The sequence below is a fragment of the Ursus maritimus genome, unplaced genomic scaffold, assembly GCF_017311325.1.
Source record: "Ursus maritimus isolate PB19 unplaced genomic scaffold, ASM1731132v1 scaffold_1, whole genome shotgun sequence".
Taxonomy (NCBI): Eukaryota; Metazoa; Chordata; class Mammalia; order Carnivora; family Ursidae; genus Ursus; species Ursus maritimus.
The window spans coordinates 52,606,329-52,624,122 of NW_024423343.1; the positions used below are offsets into that span (position 1 = coordinate 52,606,329).

At 37.8% G+C, this 17,794-nt stretch overlaps 1 protein-coding gene across 1 annotated transcript in view; it reads left to right on the plus strand.

Annotated features, from left to right (window-relative positions):
- CCDC141 (coiled-coil domain containing 141) overlaps positions 1 to 17,794 on the plus strand; it is a 181,367-nt gene that overhangs the window by 61,016 nt on the left and 102,557 nt on the right. Inside the window, exons 5-6 of the mRNA XM_008687200.2 lie at positions 595 to 848; positions 15,056 to 15,172. Coding sequence (XP_008685422.2) covers positions 595 to 848; positions 15,056 to 15,172 — 371 coding nt within the window. The remainder of the gene's footprint in view (positions 1 to 594; positions 849 to 15,055; positions 15,173 to 17,794) is intronic.

Consider the following 17,794-nt stretch of genomic DNA (forward strand, 5'->3'; position numbering starts at 1 on the left):
GAAAACATTGGTCTGGTTAACATATAGAGAATAGATGAGTGGATTGGAGAAGGATGCAATTAAGAGGTGCCTGCACAAGTCCAGGCAACAAATAATGTTTTGTGTAGTGGGGATGGAGAACAGTAAACACACGCAGGAGATAGAGGGTGGAATTGACATGTATTGATAACGAGGGAGAGGAATGTGTCATGGATGACTCCTGGGTCGTAGCCTTTATACTTCAGAATTAGTCCATTCACTTCAGAACATAGAACACATCAAGGGTCGCAGGCACCTTAATGAGTAGCACATCACTAAAAACCAACTGAAACAGTGCCCAAGTCCCACGATCTTTCCGCTTCCTGTACTGAATTACACTGTCACTGAACTGCAACATCCTATCTTTTGGCAGTTAATGTTACAGTAATTTTTAGGTCATGTTATCTGATCAGGTGTATCACAGACATTTTCTATTTACACGTTTGGATTCCTTACAGCACAATTTATTGTTAACATAAAGGTTATATACATTTTAAATTATACCAAGAGTTTGAATATTACTATAGAAAAGCTTGCTCATATCACTGTTCTTTTTTCTTTTTAATTTTCTTCTAGAACTCTTAGAACGATCTCTGGCCCTTTTAAACAAAAGTCAACAGCTCACTGACTTCATAGAAAAATTCAAGTGTGATGGACCTAATGTGAATCCGGAGTTGATTCAGGGAGCTCATAACAGCTGTCTGAAGATTGACAGCCTTCTTGAGCTTCTACAAGATAGGAGACGGCAACTCGACAAGGACCTGAAGCAACAGCGACAAGAATTGGGTCAGGTTCTGCAGATATGTCAGTGGGACCAGCAAGAAAATCAGGTAACGCAAAGGGGAGTTGATGATGTTCTGACCTCAGCTAATGAAGTTTGATTGTTATGGGGACTAGCTTGTTTCCTGGGATAGTTCCTCAGTTGTTATGGTCAAATTCTTTGGTCTTTCGTCCAAACTGCCATGTTGTTTTCCACATAAGTTAAATGGAAAAGCAAAGATTTTTATTTTCTCTCATCATAATACTGCTTTTATAAATGGGAGATTACCTGTGGGTAGTTTTGAAAATGACTGTGTTCTATTGGAAACTCTTTCTCACCTCCTTCAAGGTTACTACTTTTAGACGCATTTCTTTGAAATTCTGAAATATAAATTGTACCTTTCTTGAAAGTTAGAGAGGCATGTTGGTGCTGAACTGTAGTACATTGCTGCTAATGCCAGTGAAAGGTCTGTCAGCCCCAATCAGTGTTCTTAGAAGAATGTATATAACCTTTATGTTAACAATAAATTGTACTGTAAGGAATCTAAATGTGTAAATAGGAAGGAAGAAATATAACCTTGGCCTGTGGCTGGATGCTTAATGGTTAGAGGACTTTGGGGCAAGAGGTTCGTGAGTTTGCAGGCTTGTCAGAGCTCATTACCCCAACTGCAGGCACGGGTTTGGTCAGTTGTCAGTATGCTTGCTATGCACTCCTTTTGTTCCAATTACTTAAGGGTAAGCATGGATAGAACACTCTTTGCAAACCCTCAACTCAAATAGGTGGGATATTTATTGCAATATTTCTAACTGTCCCAGTCCCATGCTGAATCTACAGAGTAAGTAGAGGGACTTTTCAGGGAGAAATATGTGGAAGAGGTCTCCTGGTTTGGATGCATGCAGAAGGAGTCTCTTCACATGTTTTCTATTACTGCTCTAATTCAGATGGGAGACAGACCTATAGCTGAGAGCATATATAAGGCCAGGAGAAACTGGTTCTTATTTCAAGCTGGAAAAATGAAGACTTCAATAATAATCAACCCTTCAACTAATACTTATCAATTACCTACCATGTGCCAGGTGCTATTATAAGTACTGGGAATCACAACACACAAGACAAAGTCCTTTTCCTCTAGGAATTTCCTTTCTAATGCAGCTTCTCAACCTTAGCACTATTGACAGTTGGTGCTAGATAATTTTGGGGGCCTGTCCTTTGCACTCTAGAATGTTGAGCAGCATCCCTGACTTCTATCCACTAGATGCCTGCAGAATGTCCTCCAGTTATGATAACCAGAAACGTCTCCAGACATTGCCAAATGTCCCTGGGGGGCAAAATTACCCCCGGTTAAGAACCACTGTTCTAATGTAATGAGAAAGACATACCATAAACAAATGAGCAATGATAACTGCTATAAAGAAAATCGAATAGTGCAATGAATTTGTCTTGTGTTGGTCTACTTTTAATCAGAGAAGACCTCTCTGAGGAGATGTCATAGAGCCTAGACCCAAATGCAGAGGCCTCCAGTAATACATTCTGCTTGAATTTTATTGCCTGCCCCTCAAGTCACCACACACTCTCCAACCCACCTCCACTCTCAGCCTTTTTTGCCCAGACTACTGCCAGCTGCTGTCTTGCTTCTGCTGTGCTTTGCTTGCCAACCCTCAGCCATTCCCCAGTTTAGCTCTTTGACCACCCTACCTTTACATGCTCCTTACCCAGAATACTATTATCCAGTGCAACATTCTTTTACTGAGGATTCTGACATAACAAGGAAAATTAGGACAAGAATCTTAGGACAAGAATCAAGATTGTTCATCAGACAACCGTTTCCAAAGTTCCCTGTCTTCCCTATCATAAGTGAGTTCTTTATACCGCTCTCTTTCTCTCTCCCTGTCCCTCTCTTCTCTTCCCTAATCCTGACCTGACCCCATGTTCTCAGAGCTGCTGTGCACTTCAGGAGACCTTCCTCTTATCTCTTTGCATTGAATTCATAACCCCAAACCCCTACCTCTAGGGTTTTCAAGTTTCAAAATGAACATTTTAACCCAGTCACATACTTATGAGAAATCCAGGTACCTTGTCATCCCTGGAAATCAGAAAGATGTCTTGATAATAACTAAGGTAAGGTATTGCAGAAGGACTCAATGAGTCCTCTAACTTATGGGGTCTCATCTTTTTTAGGAGGAGTGAGTGTTTTTATTGAGGAGGTGCTTTTTTAAAGTAGACTTTATTCTTTAGAGCAGGTTTAGATTCACAGTAAAACTGAGTGGAAAATACAGAGCACTCTCTCTTCCCACACATACACAATCTCTTCCACTATCACTATCCTGCACCAGAGTGGTACGTTTGTAACAATCAGTGACCTAGACTGATACATCATTATCATCCCAAATCCATAGTATATATTAGGGTCCACTCTTGGTATGATATATTCTATGGGTTTAGTCAAATGTATAATGACATATATCCACCATTGTAGCATACAGAATAATTTCACTTCCCTAAGAATCCTTTGTGTTTTGCCTATTCATCCCTCCTTCACCCTAATCCCTGGCAATCACAGATCTTTTTACTGTCTCCATAGTTTTCCTTTTCCAGAATGTCATATAGTTGGAATCAGTATGTATGATTTTCTGATTGGCTGCTTTCACTTAGTAAAAGGCATTTAAGATTCTGCCATGTCTTTTCTTGGCTTGATAGCTCATTTCTTTTGTAGTGCTGAATAACATCCCATTGTCTGGATTGGCCACAGTTTATTTATCCATTCACCTAGTGAAGGAGATCTTGATTGCTTCCAAGTTTTGGCAATGATGAATAATACAAGGATCCATGTACAAATCTTTGTGTAGACATAAGTGTTAATTTATTTGGATAAATACCAAGGAATACACTGCTGGCTCATATATAGTAAGAGTATGTTTATAAGAAACTGCCAAACCATCTTCCAAACTGGCTGTACCATTTTGCATTCCCACCAGCAATGAAAATTCCTGTTGCTCCACATCCTGCTTAGCATGATCGTGTTTTGGACTTTGGCCATTCTGATAGGTGTATAGTGGTATCTCATTGTTTTAATGAGTCTCATATTTAAATTGGGAATGATAACTCTTCATTCACAGAGTTGTTCTAAGGATTAAATGAAAGAACATGTATATACATGTATAAAACATGTAACACAATGCCTAACACTCTAAGAGGAGCTTACAAAATATTAGTTTCCTTGTCTTGCCTCTGTTTTGTTAAGTCTTACAACCTATGAATTCTTTCTCATCTGGTCTACATTCTTTCCTCTGGGCCTGCCATTATTATTGGTATATATGTTGAGGTCTCTTAATACCGTTTAGTTCTTGGTGGCTGCTCTAGGTAAAGTAAAGCTTTAAAAATGTGTATTTGTGGTTAAGAGAAATAGGCTTTCAATTAGACTCCATTCCTAACAGTCCCAAACAAAAATCAACGTAAAAATAATAATAAAAATAAATGTTATTTTTAATAAAATTGGCCAATAAATAAGATAGTAATTTCCATCAATATAAAATTCAGGCTCTTAATCTTAAAATACCCCATGTTATACTTTCTCTTGTTAACACCAGTGACAACAGCTGGAGTAATTAATAAAGTAATTGTTGCTTCTGTGTGCTAGCTTGTAAGAGCAAAGATACTGGGTCCAGACTGTTGGCTGAGTTAAAGTCCTGGCTCCGTCACTTACTAGCTGAGTAACTGAGCAATTATTTAACCTCCCTTAGACTCAGTTTTCTGTAAAACATAGATATAGTAGTACCTACTTCAAAGTGTTGTTAGGTTCATCAAGTAAGGTCTTGCAATGCCAAGTGCTTAGAAGAGTACCTGCCACATATAAGTGCTATATTAGTATTAGCATTTTTTCTTATTCTATCTGAAAAGGACAGTGAAGACCCAACATATTACACACTCCTATACTCCTACCCAGCTCTACCACCATACTCAAGTAAAGACTATTCTTGTATTAAAGGCTAATCTCATTATTTGTCTTGAGTCTAAAACGTATGATTAAATAAAACTTACTTTTATGATCTCAACAGCCATACTTGTTCAATGGGCATTCAATGAGTAGTTTAAAACAAAAAGAGGGGCAGCTGGGTGGCTCAGTTCGTTCAACATCTAACTCTTGATTTTGGCTCAGGTCATGATCTCAGGGTTGTGAGACCATTGAGCCCCACATCAGGCTCTGTGCTGGATGTGGAGCCTGCTTAAGATTCTCTCTCTCCCTCTTCCTCCACTCCTCTTTCCCCCACCTCTCTCTCTCTCATTCTCTTAAAAAAAAAAAAAACAGAAAAAAGTTGCATTTTTTCTGCTTGTCATTTAATAATGCTGATTTGTTAAAAATGTAGATGAGATCACTATCCATATAATTACTATTAGCATTTGGCATACTGCCACCTTCTAGATCTTTATACAAGCATGAGCACAGTCACAGGCACACACACACTTATTAAAGCAACACCTAACCAAACAAATAAAAATTAATGGAATTAACTTATGCATGCTGTATTATTACCTGATTTTTTAAATTAAATTGAACAAATCATTGGTATATTGTTGGTCAAAAGGACAGTAAATCCTTTTAATATAGTGTTCACTGTTTGTAACATAGGGTTTTTATTTCATTGAAGTATAGTGAACATCCAATGTTATACCAGGTTCAGGTGTACAGCAGTGTTTTGAGAATTCTGTATATTATGTGAAGCTCGTGCTCATCAGGATAAGTGTAGTTAGCATGTGTCACGATGTAAAGCTATTACACAATTTAAACAAAATGTTATTGATGAGGAAGTGGGTCTCTCCAGTTTCTCAATATTATAAACAATTCAGGCTTAGTGTATTGAGAATTGTGTGAACAAGGAAGTATTTTAAATTTCAGGTAGATATAAGCATAATTCTCTTACCTAAGTTTTTCAGTTTTTTGGAATGTTCTGTTTTAAAGTTTTGTTGATGCAGTGGTGAAGGGTGGCCTCAGCGGCAACACCAAGTCAGGTGTGACTCTGTTAGGTAGTAATTTGGGCTCTACGACTCTCATGTTCCTGGATGATCTACCTGAGAAGCCTAGAACATTGTGGAACTATGAGTTGATACAGAGGCACAAGTTTCATTGGAAGGCAAAGACTTTTTTTGTCAATTCTGTACTTATTTTAGAGGAACAGAACAGCTGTCAAATCTTACAGTGATGAAATACCAGTTTTGTCAATCATTATAACCACTTAAGAAAAAGGAAAATTAAGTAGAGAATTAGAGCAAAGATTACTGGTGAATAATAATCTGGATGTCTGAATATCTGACACATCTTCTCTCATAAGGGCCATTTAAAAGGTGCATATAGTGCTTCTCTGTTTCTAAGTGCTTATGGCCTAATGCTTTGAACTATATAGTTCAGCTAATTTTCCTTTGGAAAAGAAATTAACTGACCAGAACGATGGTGATGTAGGATTTATTTCAATCACAGGGGAAAAAACAAATGAAAACCACATACTTTCTATCTTAATTGGGATGTGATAGTCTGATAAACATAATCATAGCATGTTCTCTCTTTATCATTGTTTTTCAGATGTAAAAATGTGCACTTGCTTTACACTTAAAAATGAGTGGCTGGCTGACCTTTCTTCCCAACTCCAGCAGCATTTTATTTTGCAGATAATCTGCTTCATTAATGAAAATCAGAAGCAGCTTGGAATATTTCGTGCATAATTAATTATCTTGGCAAGAAGATTTATGAATGTAATTTTTCTCAATTGCTCCAATCAGGCATAAGTGAGACAAACAAATAAATTAAAACTAAGTTATTCATGGTCTCTTTGTACAAGACAGTGTCAAGGACATCTAAGAGAATTAAGTATAAGACATAAGGGCAGATAATTTCTTTTTACTATCCAGATCACACATACTTATAAGATACAAATCTTTGCAGGGGGGAGAAAGGGTAATAGAATTCACATTTGGAAGGTTTTATAATTTGAGTACCATGTATATCATAATCATGTAACCATATCTAATCATATTCCTTGTCAATAGGCAATTAAAATGACATCAAAGATGGCACATATAAGCACAGCCTCAGGACACCAGTCTTGTACCTGGTGGGCAGCTATAAAACTCTGTGTGTGCGCACACACATACACATATGTACAAGTATATTCTCCTTTATACGATGCTATCTTCTAAATAGGACTTAGAGCTTGAATGGTTGACCAGCTTAAATTAACATAAAATAGCATAAAAGTCCCTAGTTATTAGTAGGTCTTTCTTTCTTTCTTTCTTTCTTTCTTTCTTTCTTTCTTTCTTTCTTTTTTTCCTGTCTCTCTGGGGAGCCTGGGTGGTGCGATCAGTTAGGCTTCCAACTCTCGATTTCAGCTCAGGTCGTGATCTCAGGGTCGTGAGATTGAGGCCCGCATCTGGCTCCACACTTAGCGTGGAGTCTGCTTGTTTCTCTCTCCCTTTGCCCCACTCCCTGCTTGCTCGCTCTCTCAAAAATAAATACATCTTAAAAAAAAAAATCTCTCTGAACACAGCTTTCTAACATTGACTGGCATAAAACCAAAATAAAGGTTGAATTATCTTGGAGATATTGGTATCCAGTAGCTTAGCCCAGTAACAAACATATATAACTTTCCAGGCACTCGTAGATTAAAATATATTGCAGAGTTTTAACACATAAGCTATTGCTAGCATTTACTCTAAGACATGCCAGCAGTAGATGCAAAGTATCTGAAAGTACAAGAGAAGCATATGATTTTGAAAGCAATAGAACCCCCTCCTACATAGAATGCACACTAACCATTATTGCAAAGTGATTAGCATGCATTCATGCTAAGACACTGTTGTCTTAGTGCAGCACAAAGACACTGCATGTCACAGGTCCTGACAGAGGGACTCTGTGCAGATAGTGTGGATATCAATTCTAGCTTTTACATTTACTAGTTACCTCTATGCTTCAGTTTTCTTTTCTGTAAAATGGGATTAGTAATCATATCTATAGATTTTTATACATTTTCTATAAAAATAAACCATGTTATATATGTAAAAGTGCTTAGAGCACAGTTTTCATGCAGTAAGTACTTCATAAATATTCGGATTTTCACCATATCACTATATACTATTGGTGGGCACTTTCTGAGCTTTACTGGATAATCACTGGCACATAAAATCCTACGTGTTGGCCAGATCCCACACCAATTCTCTAAATGACTAAGTAATCTTAGCTTTCTAAAACGTTATGATGTAGAGGGGAAATAAATGCCGTTTCATGTCTTGGTAGTCAGCCTAATATTTTCAAAAAGTCAACTTTATTTGTAAGATACAGTTTAAAATTAATTTTTTTCTCTCTAACTTTCTTCACCCTTTATTTTTTTTAGCTCTTTTGTACTTCTTTTGGCCGATTATGTAATCATGAAGCTGAGTCTGTCATTTCTACATACTGTTCAATTGGCTTACCAACATTTTAATTAGACATAATGATTTAAGCCCCCTAATCAGTTGTGAGAAGACTGGGGGACAGACACTGTGACCAAATGACACGCTCTGTGGTAATAGGACTGATGACAAAGCTGTTTGATAAGGGTGCTCCCCGGGAAGGGCTCTGCATTGATCCTTGATCTTCAAACCCTCCTGTCCTGTGGCAGGGTTAGTTGCCACTACCCAAGCTGTAGGCTGAGACCTGGACTGCCTGTGGATCTCCTTCCACTACCCTGGGCTCTGTTTCCTCCCTGCTGCTGGTGCTGGGCATTGTTGGCTTTTCTTTCCTCCTCAAGGAATGACAACATCCCTTAAAATTTAGCTGTTATTTATCCTGTCAATATGATAGGTTCTGACTCTCATTTTTTTCCAACAACCAAGAATCTAGGCCAAAGCTTCAGTATGAAAACTATTTGGCTGCATGACTTAGAAACTAGGATGGTAATGTGAAAATGTCACACTTTGGTCCCACTCCTAAGTAGCTCTGTAATGTCTGCTCTCTGTCTCTCTTTCTCTGTCTCTGTCTCTGTCTCTCTCTCTCTCTCTCACACACACACACACACACACACACAGAGTGAATATAATTAGCTCCAGATCACTTACGATGGAACTCTAGGTTATATTGGGAAAAGTGTGCCTTAGATATTTTTGGCAGAAATGCGCATTGCTGGGACACTGGGCTAGTCTCTGTTTCCTTTCTTGAAATAAAGGCTTTCTTCTTGCTGGGACGATTTGCCCCAATGAGTCAGAGGCAATGCTAGAAATAAAATGAGGCCCAGAAACATCCACCATACTGATTTTCGCTACTGGACTAAACAGCTTTCTTCCATTAAGTAGTTGAAAGTAAAGAGCTTACCATAAACATAAACAAGAGTTGAGGCCAGTCTTGGGAAGGGGAAGTCCTTAGTGCCATTTTTCTTGCTATATAGTTGTGAGAAGAAAAATGATATGTCAACACAAATCAGAATAATTAAATATATAAAGTTGTGACAGGGAAATAGATTATCCGTAACACTGTTTATAAAGTAAAAAATTTGCTTCGTGACAAACAACATATTTTAGCTTTCCTACTACCAATCAACAGAGAGTACTGGGATTCCATAATTTGTTGAGGAGATACTAATACATTGCAGTTGACTTCTGTAACTCATGGAGAGTTTCCAAATTCCACAAAAGAAACATTGTGAACATTATCCTCTTAGAATCAATGAAATGAAGTCGAAATATTCCTAAGCCAATAATTAGTTCCAGAATGCATCTAAAAAGAAACCCAATCCACGTTTTTGGCCGTAATTCTTCTTTCCTCCCCTGCTCCCAAGTCCTCAGTTATAAACATTAATGACACAACTTCAGTGTCTCTTTCCCTAATATACATGATCACCCAATGGAGCAAATGGATATTTGAAGTTTTATTATTGCCTAATTAAATACAGAGCACATTTGACCATATGGCCTAATATGAAATAATTTCCCTCTGTAAAAAAAGAAAAAAAATTATGGGAGATAAAATAGTTGTTATAATACTAACATGCCTTCAAAAACAAAGTAGATGTTAGAAGTGTCACCTGTGGCCATCCACTGTGATTGAAGACACATTTGTATATGTGTGCATTTTCGATATTTGTAAGAGAGACTATCAAAAAGTCTTGGGTTAAAGAAGATAAATAACTGATGCCTTTTCCTCTCCTTTATCAGTTTTGTCTCTAGTAGTAACTGGTTATTTGTCAAGAATTGTTCTGCACATGGAAAAGAAAATGAAAGTAATTTGAAGAGATTTTCATCTTCCCTTAAGCATTTCTGTTAAGGTGGTTTGAATTGCTTATTGCTGGCTCCCTTCCTCCAGCATACTTTTAAACAAAGTTCAGAAAAGAAGATCTGATCTAGGATTGTAGAACAAATTGAACAAAAAGAGACTGGTAGTTTTTGGCAGTCTGATGCATCACGTTGGGCTGCAGCAGCAGTTCACCTTCTTGCCGCCTGAGTTTTTCTTCTTGACTGTCAGAGTGAATTTTCTATTGTTTGCCCTTCCATGTATTAGTCCTATCTTTGGAATTCTCAGTTTGTGCTTGCTTTCACCTCTGCCCACAGCCAGCCTCTTCCTCTCAGGCACTGCTCCTAATGGGCTTGACCCACATCTGTGCTCTCGAATGCAGTATTTCCACTGAGCCCCATGGTAGTACACAGAACGTATTTCTGTGTTAGACTCTAACTATGGTGTTGCATTTTGGTTTTTATCTTAAGAATGTTCGTAAAATAGCCTGATAAGAACCATTTCTCTCCTCTGGAATCCTCTGGTTCTGCAGATGGAGGTGATGAAAAGAAAAACGTTAGACAAGAAAACGTGAATTCTGACCATGAAATTTCTGTCTGTGAGACTTTCCTCTTATTGGTTGTGTGACAAGCAAGTTGCTAAACTCGTAACACACCTGCTGGGTGTGTTTCCTCATTTGCTGAAAAGGAAAATCTCTCCATAGAGGAGGGATGTAGAGATTGCATGAGGTGACTTGTAACCTGCCTCAAGTAGTCTCTGACCCCTTTCTGCCAAAGGGGAAAGGGTTCATTTCTCTTACTTCCTTCATTCTCATCTCCCAGCAGGGTGTTGAGGTGGAAATGGGTTGTCCAATAAGCAAAAACTAGCCCTTCCTTGCCCAGTTAGTGCTCTCTTCCAACCCTTCCCCTCTTCCTGGTATGTTCCTGCATCCACTCTCCTTCATATATCTTCAGTCATTGTGCCTGCAAAAAATGCTTAAGTCTCGTCTAATCAAATAAAGAAAAAAGGTAGGTAGAGGCCCCGTTGTTCCCTCTGCTTCCTTAAAGCTGTCATCAGATCTCTCCTTTACTGAACCAATAAGCTTCTTTGGAAGTGTCATTAGTTCTACTTCCTGTCCTCCCCTCCAGTGGTCCATAAATGCTTACCAACTGAGATCTCATTTCACCATTCTTGACTCTGCTATTTTAAATTGCCCTTAACTAAGACTCAGTCCTTAGGTCTATATTTAACCATCATGGATAGTCTGAATATCCTTGAATGGCAGAATCATTCAATAAAGATATAATTCAAGTCACACATATGATTTTAAATTTTCTAGTAGCCACATTAAGAAACTAAAAAGTCACATAAAAAGTGAAAAAACAATAATACATTTTATTTAACCTAACATATCTAAAATAGTACTTCAATATTTAATCAATCCTAATATTCTTAACAAGGTACTTATATTATTTTTTAAACAAAGTCTATGAAATTTGCTGTGTATTTTATACTTAGAGCATATCTCAATTTGGACTTGGTACAATCAAAGTACTCAATAGCCATGTGTGGTTAGTGGCTACCATACAGGACAGTGCAGGGCTACACACAGCATTTGAGTGAGTTTTCCTGGCACTCCTCTTTAATTTCCAAGGCAGCTCTTGGTTTTCATTGAACATTCCTGATTGCTCCTACTTTGAATCTTTACTGACTTCCTTTCTCTTTCTTTCTTTCTTTTTTTTTTTTTTAAGATTTTATTTATCTATTTGACAGAGAGACAGCCAGCGAGAATGGGAACACAAGCAGGGGGAGTGGGAGAGCAAGAAGCAGGCTCCCAGCAGAGGAGCCTGATGCGGGGCTCAATCCCAGGACTCCGGGATCACGCCCTAAGCCAAAGCAGACGCTTAACGACTGAGCCACCCAGGCGCTCCTTCCTTTCTCTTTCTATCTCCCTTCACTCTCTGATAGGTATTCCTCTTCTCCCCACAAAAAAAAAAAAAAAAAAAAAAAAAAAAAATCTCTATTCCTTCTCTTAGTTCTACCTCCGCTGGGCACTGAGTACCTAGAATGTCACGTCATAATGGTGCGATAAACATGAACACATTGCTTAGTTCGAGCTGAAAGGTAGGAACTGAGAAGAGAGAGAGGGAAAATGTTCTAATTTTCCCCTTAACCCATCACTGCCCAGAATTGATTTCCAGGGCATACTCTGAATGTTTTTTTTTTTTTCCTTCCTTTCTGTATCCCCTGAACCCTTGACTCATGTTTTCATCCTTTTGCAAGGACCATGTTCTACAGAATGTCCTGATGCATCATTTACTGCACTTATCACTCAAGCTCTTGGACAGCAGCTGATATAATTTAAATACTTATAAAAAGTGCTCTTGGAATATCTATGCAGCTGTCTGCAGTAGCTACTTGTGGGATGCAATGACTGATTTATTGGGTAGCAGGATATTATGGTTGACATACTCTCAGTAGCTTAGTCGTTCTGCTTTTACATCAGAAGGACTCTGAGAGCCTATTCTGTGTGTATCCCCCAGTACCACATAGTAAATCTGATCTAAAAGGCTGCTCATGTGTGTGATGCCTCGTGATGAGATGTAACACCCTGACGATGAACTATTTACTTCTGAGTTTTATGCCAACTTGTTTTTATGTTTCCTCCCAGGGTGCCTTTGGTAGTAAAAATGTGTAGATCTAAAGAGTCAGCATGCTTTATCAGGAAGGTATGTGATCAGAATACACAGAATACCAACATAGATCTTTGACTACATTCTCTTATAGGGAATAGTATTCCGTAAAGGAATAGTATTCTTTGGGGGTTGAAATAGTATTTGCCAAATCTAGGGAATGAGGTCAGTAGATACCTTTTAAAAATCAAAACAACTCACTCCTCCCTGGTTTTCATCACTGCTGGCATGTGCTAGATGACAAGTCTTTGACTCACAAAATTGAATAGGATTATCTGAGGGTTCAGAGTTCTCACCTGTTTTTAGAGATTAGGTAACACCTGTTTGTATCCGTTTTTTATTCACTCAGATTCCATATTAACTTTCCCTATTAAAGCATTCTTGAGATTTCTGAGTTCCTCCCATGTTAGCTAAGAATAAATAAAACTCACTCCCAGTACTTAGTAAATGCTCTCTTAAACTTAGCTATATTCATGATCCATGTTTCTTTGATGAAACCTTTAAATCATTCCTCTAGTTGTGGTTTTATATGGGTTCACTGCATCTTTTGTGAGAAACTATTTTTATAAAAATTAAATAAATTAGTGAATAAATTTTATAGCTCTTGATAAAATAGTCTCTGTGGGTTCTAATATGCCTATTGTACATATCACCTAGCTCTAATTGGGATAACGGAAAGACAGATTATCTTCAAATAATTGTAAATACCTATATAATACTTTAGATATGGAGATTGGCTAATGTGTGTATTGTGCACAGGTTACCAAATATTCTGAAAAAAAAAATGAGATGTACTTTATATGAAAACTGCTACAGGGTTACCATTATTTTTTAATTGCACTGATACTAGCCAAAAATGCTGGTTAGCAAAGATTTCTAGTTAGCAGAAAGCTGGAGAAACCCTCTTACCCCAAATTGTACTGCTTATTCCATGCTGAAAAATGCTAAGTGTTTTGGTATTGACCATTTGATCTCACAGTCAGCTTTGTGATATCAGCCCTGTAATGGTAATGGAATGTCCTATTCTAGGTAACTCCTAACTCAACTTTTGTGTAGTGTGTGTGGAGGGGGAAGGGAGGTGTACATTTATTATGTGGAGCTTCAGGACTAACCTAACTTTCTCTATGACCACCTGATTTACACATTTTCTATGTTATAGAAGTTCAGAGAAATCCCGAGCTTGTTGCAGGCAAGACAACCTAGGCTGGGAGGAAAAAAAAACAAAAACAAAAACCATAGTACAATGTTTGGGCATTGCCCACCATTTTGAATGGTATGCCAGGATCCATTCTTCAGGCTTGAAGTAGTTTCCCCTGATGACCAGGGCTGTAAGACTTTAGATTACCTAAGATGGCAGGAGGGCACATTGAAAAGAGCATGTGCTTTGGAATAATGTAGGTTTGGAGACAAACCTGGCTCTGCCACTTACTATGTGGCCCTGGATAAGCTGCTTCACCTCTCCTCATCTCTACAATGATGATATCATACTTGTTAGAGAGTTGTTGAGAGAAATAGAGATGATGCCCAAGAAACAAGTAGCAAACCATCTAGCATGTTGTGGGCTCTTACGGATTAGTAGCTGTGATGTGATCATGGAGATAACACTGTGTAGGATTTGAGAATAAAACTGTCTTTGCTTTAACTGGGATAAGGAATCTGCATCCAGAGGCTGCATGTCATCGATCCCATGTCCACTTATGTCACCATTTAAAAATGTACAGCTCCTTTCAAGTCCTTTGTTATTTGTTGTTTCAACAGTGTGTAAATTACGTATTGTAAATCAAGGCTAAATGAATGTGAGTCATACCCTTAGCTATTTATAATATCAGTAGAATTTTAATAACTTCTCCATTTATTTTCTGAATACAGATTTGCAGCAATTGCAGCAATGGCATTGCTGAAATATTTTTGCATTGTCTTTTTATAGTGGAAATATAATTCTACATATGCCGTCTAATGTCTTCATGTAGGTTTATGTAACTATACTCACATTCATATTCTTATCCAGGGAAGATTTATATTCTAAAATAATGCATGATTTATAGACTGTGGGAATCTATTCTGGTTCTTCATTGTTAGGAGATTTTGAATTATTTCCTTCATTCCATGTAATCTACTGAACTGATATATCATTTTCATGCTTTTAGGGGATTACTTTATTTTTTTTCTCTTATGTAGAGATTGAAATGAAGAAAAAACAAACCCGATCGTATTAATTTAATACGTGAGATGAGCTTATGCAGAAAGAAACTGAAATAGCTTAAGTTTTGAAAAGCTTAAGGAAATATTTCTGAATTTCGACTTACTTATTCTAATCATTTGAAATTTGGTCTCTCTTTCTTGCTTCTTACCTAGGTTACTTGTTGGTTTCAGAAAACCATAAGAGATTTACAGGAACAAAGTCTAGGTTCATCACTTTCAGACAATGAGGAGCTAATCTGTAAGCATGAAGAACTGATAATAAAAGCAAAGGTAAGAGACACATTAAAAGTAATTTTTAAATGCATGGTCTTCTTTTGAATATGCTTCTGTAGGTAATGTAGAGAAGTACTAAAACTCTCTCTGAATAATTCACTATTTCCAAAAAGAAAAGATTCTGATAGCATTAGCTAATACACTATCTACTGACTGGGCTTCTAGAATAATAAGGAGCAAAACAGCCTCTACAATAATAATAACTATCTTCTTTTGAATAGTTAGAATCAACCAAACACTATATTGAGTATAAGTGATGCATTATCTAAATTATCACAAAACCACTAAGGGGTAGGTATTGTTTTACAGATCAAAACAAACAAAACACAGAGGCTTGGAGATGCAAAGTAACTTGACCAATGTAATATATTTTGTCAGTGGCAGAGTTGGAATTTGATTCAGGTCTTATGTAACACCAAGGCCCAAAGCTCTTAAACCTACATTCTGCTAGCTTTCTAAAAAAATTTTTTTTCTACACTAAGGTCTCATTATGCTATTACTTTTATGATTTCCAGGTATAGTTTGCTTGCTGTTCTCATTTACATTTCCTAATTTCCTTAATTTGCTTCACGTGTCTTCATTTTGCGAAAAAGTAATGGCTACCAGGCAGTCAACCACTTGTAGGTATGTGGAATGTGCAGAATGTAATCATGAAGTACTGAAAGCAAGATGAGAAGAGGGGCTGTGTAGAGATGCTCCTCTCCCACTGTGTCTTCTTCTTTGGCAATTGACTTATTTGTATCTGTGGGGTCTATAAATACTTACCAAAGTTCTTTACAAGTGCTCCATTTTGATCTCTAAGGAAACAAAAGTCCATTTGTATTAGATTGAATAAGAACAGTGAAAACTTTAATCAGTATCAAGACTTAGAACTTTCTATTATTAATAACTTGAGTGGTTGATGGTTGTAGGTAGTCTTGAAGCTCTGGGAAATAATGGGCCAGCACTACTAGATGAGGGCTGAAAATAAGGAAGACAAATAAATAAATATTTACATGCTTGGGAGGATGGGTTTGGTGGTAGGGGATGGGGGAACAGGCAAGCAGGGGAAGCAGTAGACTGCATTTATCTGGACTGAAATTTCATAGGAATCATGATGCTTTTGTTTGTTTGTTTATGGCTTCTCTCTGAACACTGTTGTATACATAGGTATTTTATGTGTTTGGTCTGAATATTTGCCAGATTGATAAAAGATGCATTTACAGAAGATTGCTATGACTGATGATTTTTTAAAGTTTTTCAAGATTTTTCAGGATTTGGTTTATCTGTTTAGGAAATTAAATTTTTTTCATTGAAGTTAAACAGCAGTTTATTCTGTGGGTGTCAAACTCAAGTTTTATCAGTGAAAATTCTACCAAAATCCCTAAATGCTAAGCACAAAAGATGACCTGAATTGCGCAGGATTGTTGTCTTCTTTAAAGCAAACAAAAATGGTTTATTGACATAATTTAGTTATATTTGGGGTTATATTCCCTGTAACTGTGGACTAATCATGGTTTCTCATAGCCCTGAGGAAAATCTCACAGTGTGGAGAAATTATTTGTTGACATCTAACCTCAGTTCTAATAGGACTTTGGCAAGTTCTATTATATAGATATTAATGTTCTACTTCTACCCTTCATAATTTTAGCTGGCTCCTATTCCTTTATCCCTTCTGAAATGCCTGACCTTCTAGCTCACTGACTCTCCTACCGCACTTCTTCTGTTATTCAGCCCTCTTGCCAAGTTTCTTCACTTCAGCGATACCCCATTTTTCATGCCCAATGCCTCACACTGATTCTGCTTCTTAATTGTTTTTACCTGCTTCATTTATCTAATGTTCTTCTTTATATCTTAAGGTACTTTATTCACACATTAACTGTTTGGTCTGTCCAGTGCCTTAACTCTACTTCCTCTGATTCATGTATTGCAGTGTGTTGCTTGTGCTCATCAGATGTTATTTTCCCCTGAGCTAGTATTCCGTTGGGATATCAGAAATTTTGACTGGGGGGGGGGCGCCTGGGTGGCACAGCGGTTAGGCGTCTGCCTTTGGCTCAGGCCGTGATCCCGGCATTATGGGATCGAGCCCCACATCAGGCTCCTCCGCTATGAGCCTGCTTCTTCCTCTCCCACTTCCCCTGCTTGTGTTTCCTCTCTCGCTGGCTGTCTCTCTCTCTGTCGATTAATAAATAAAATCTTTTAAAAAAAATTTTTTTTGACTGGGAAAGCATGAGAGGTGTGACAGCTGGTGCTCCAACTTATCCCCTTCTAGTGGGGGGCTGGGTGCCCCTGAGTGCAGAGAGCTTCTATCGTTATAATTAAGATTCAACCATTTGTGGTTTTCCCCTCTACCCCAGACACATATAAAGGAGGGGATCCCTTGGAGGACCTCCTGCTAATTGGACTCTCAATCCTGCTTTGTTCCAAGACCTATTTCCCTGGGGTACATTCTATCCTGTTCACTTAGTGAGAGTTGGAGAGGGCTCACTGAGAAACAGATCAGTTTGATTACCTCTCATATATTACCTATCTACGTGGTAGCTTCCAGTATTAGCCTGATGTTGTTTCCTCCCTCTGGATGCTACTGGACTGGAGCTACTATCTTCTGTCCTGGAAAAGGTACATTCACAAGCACTGATC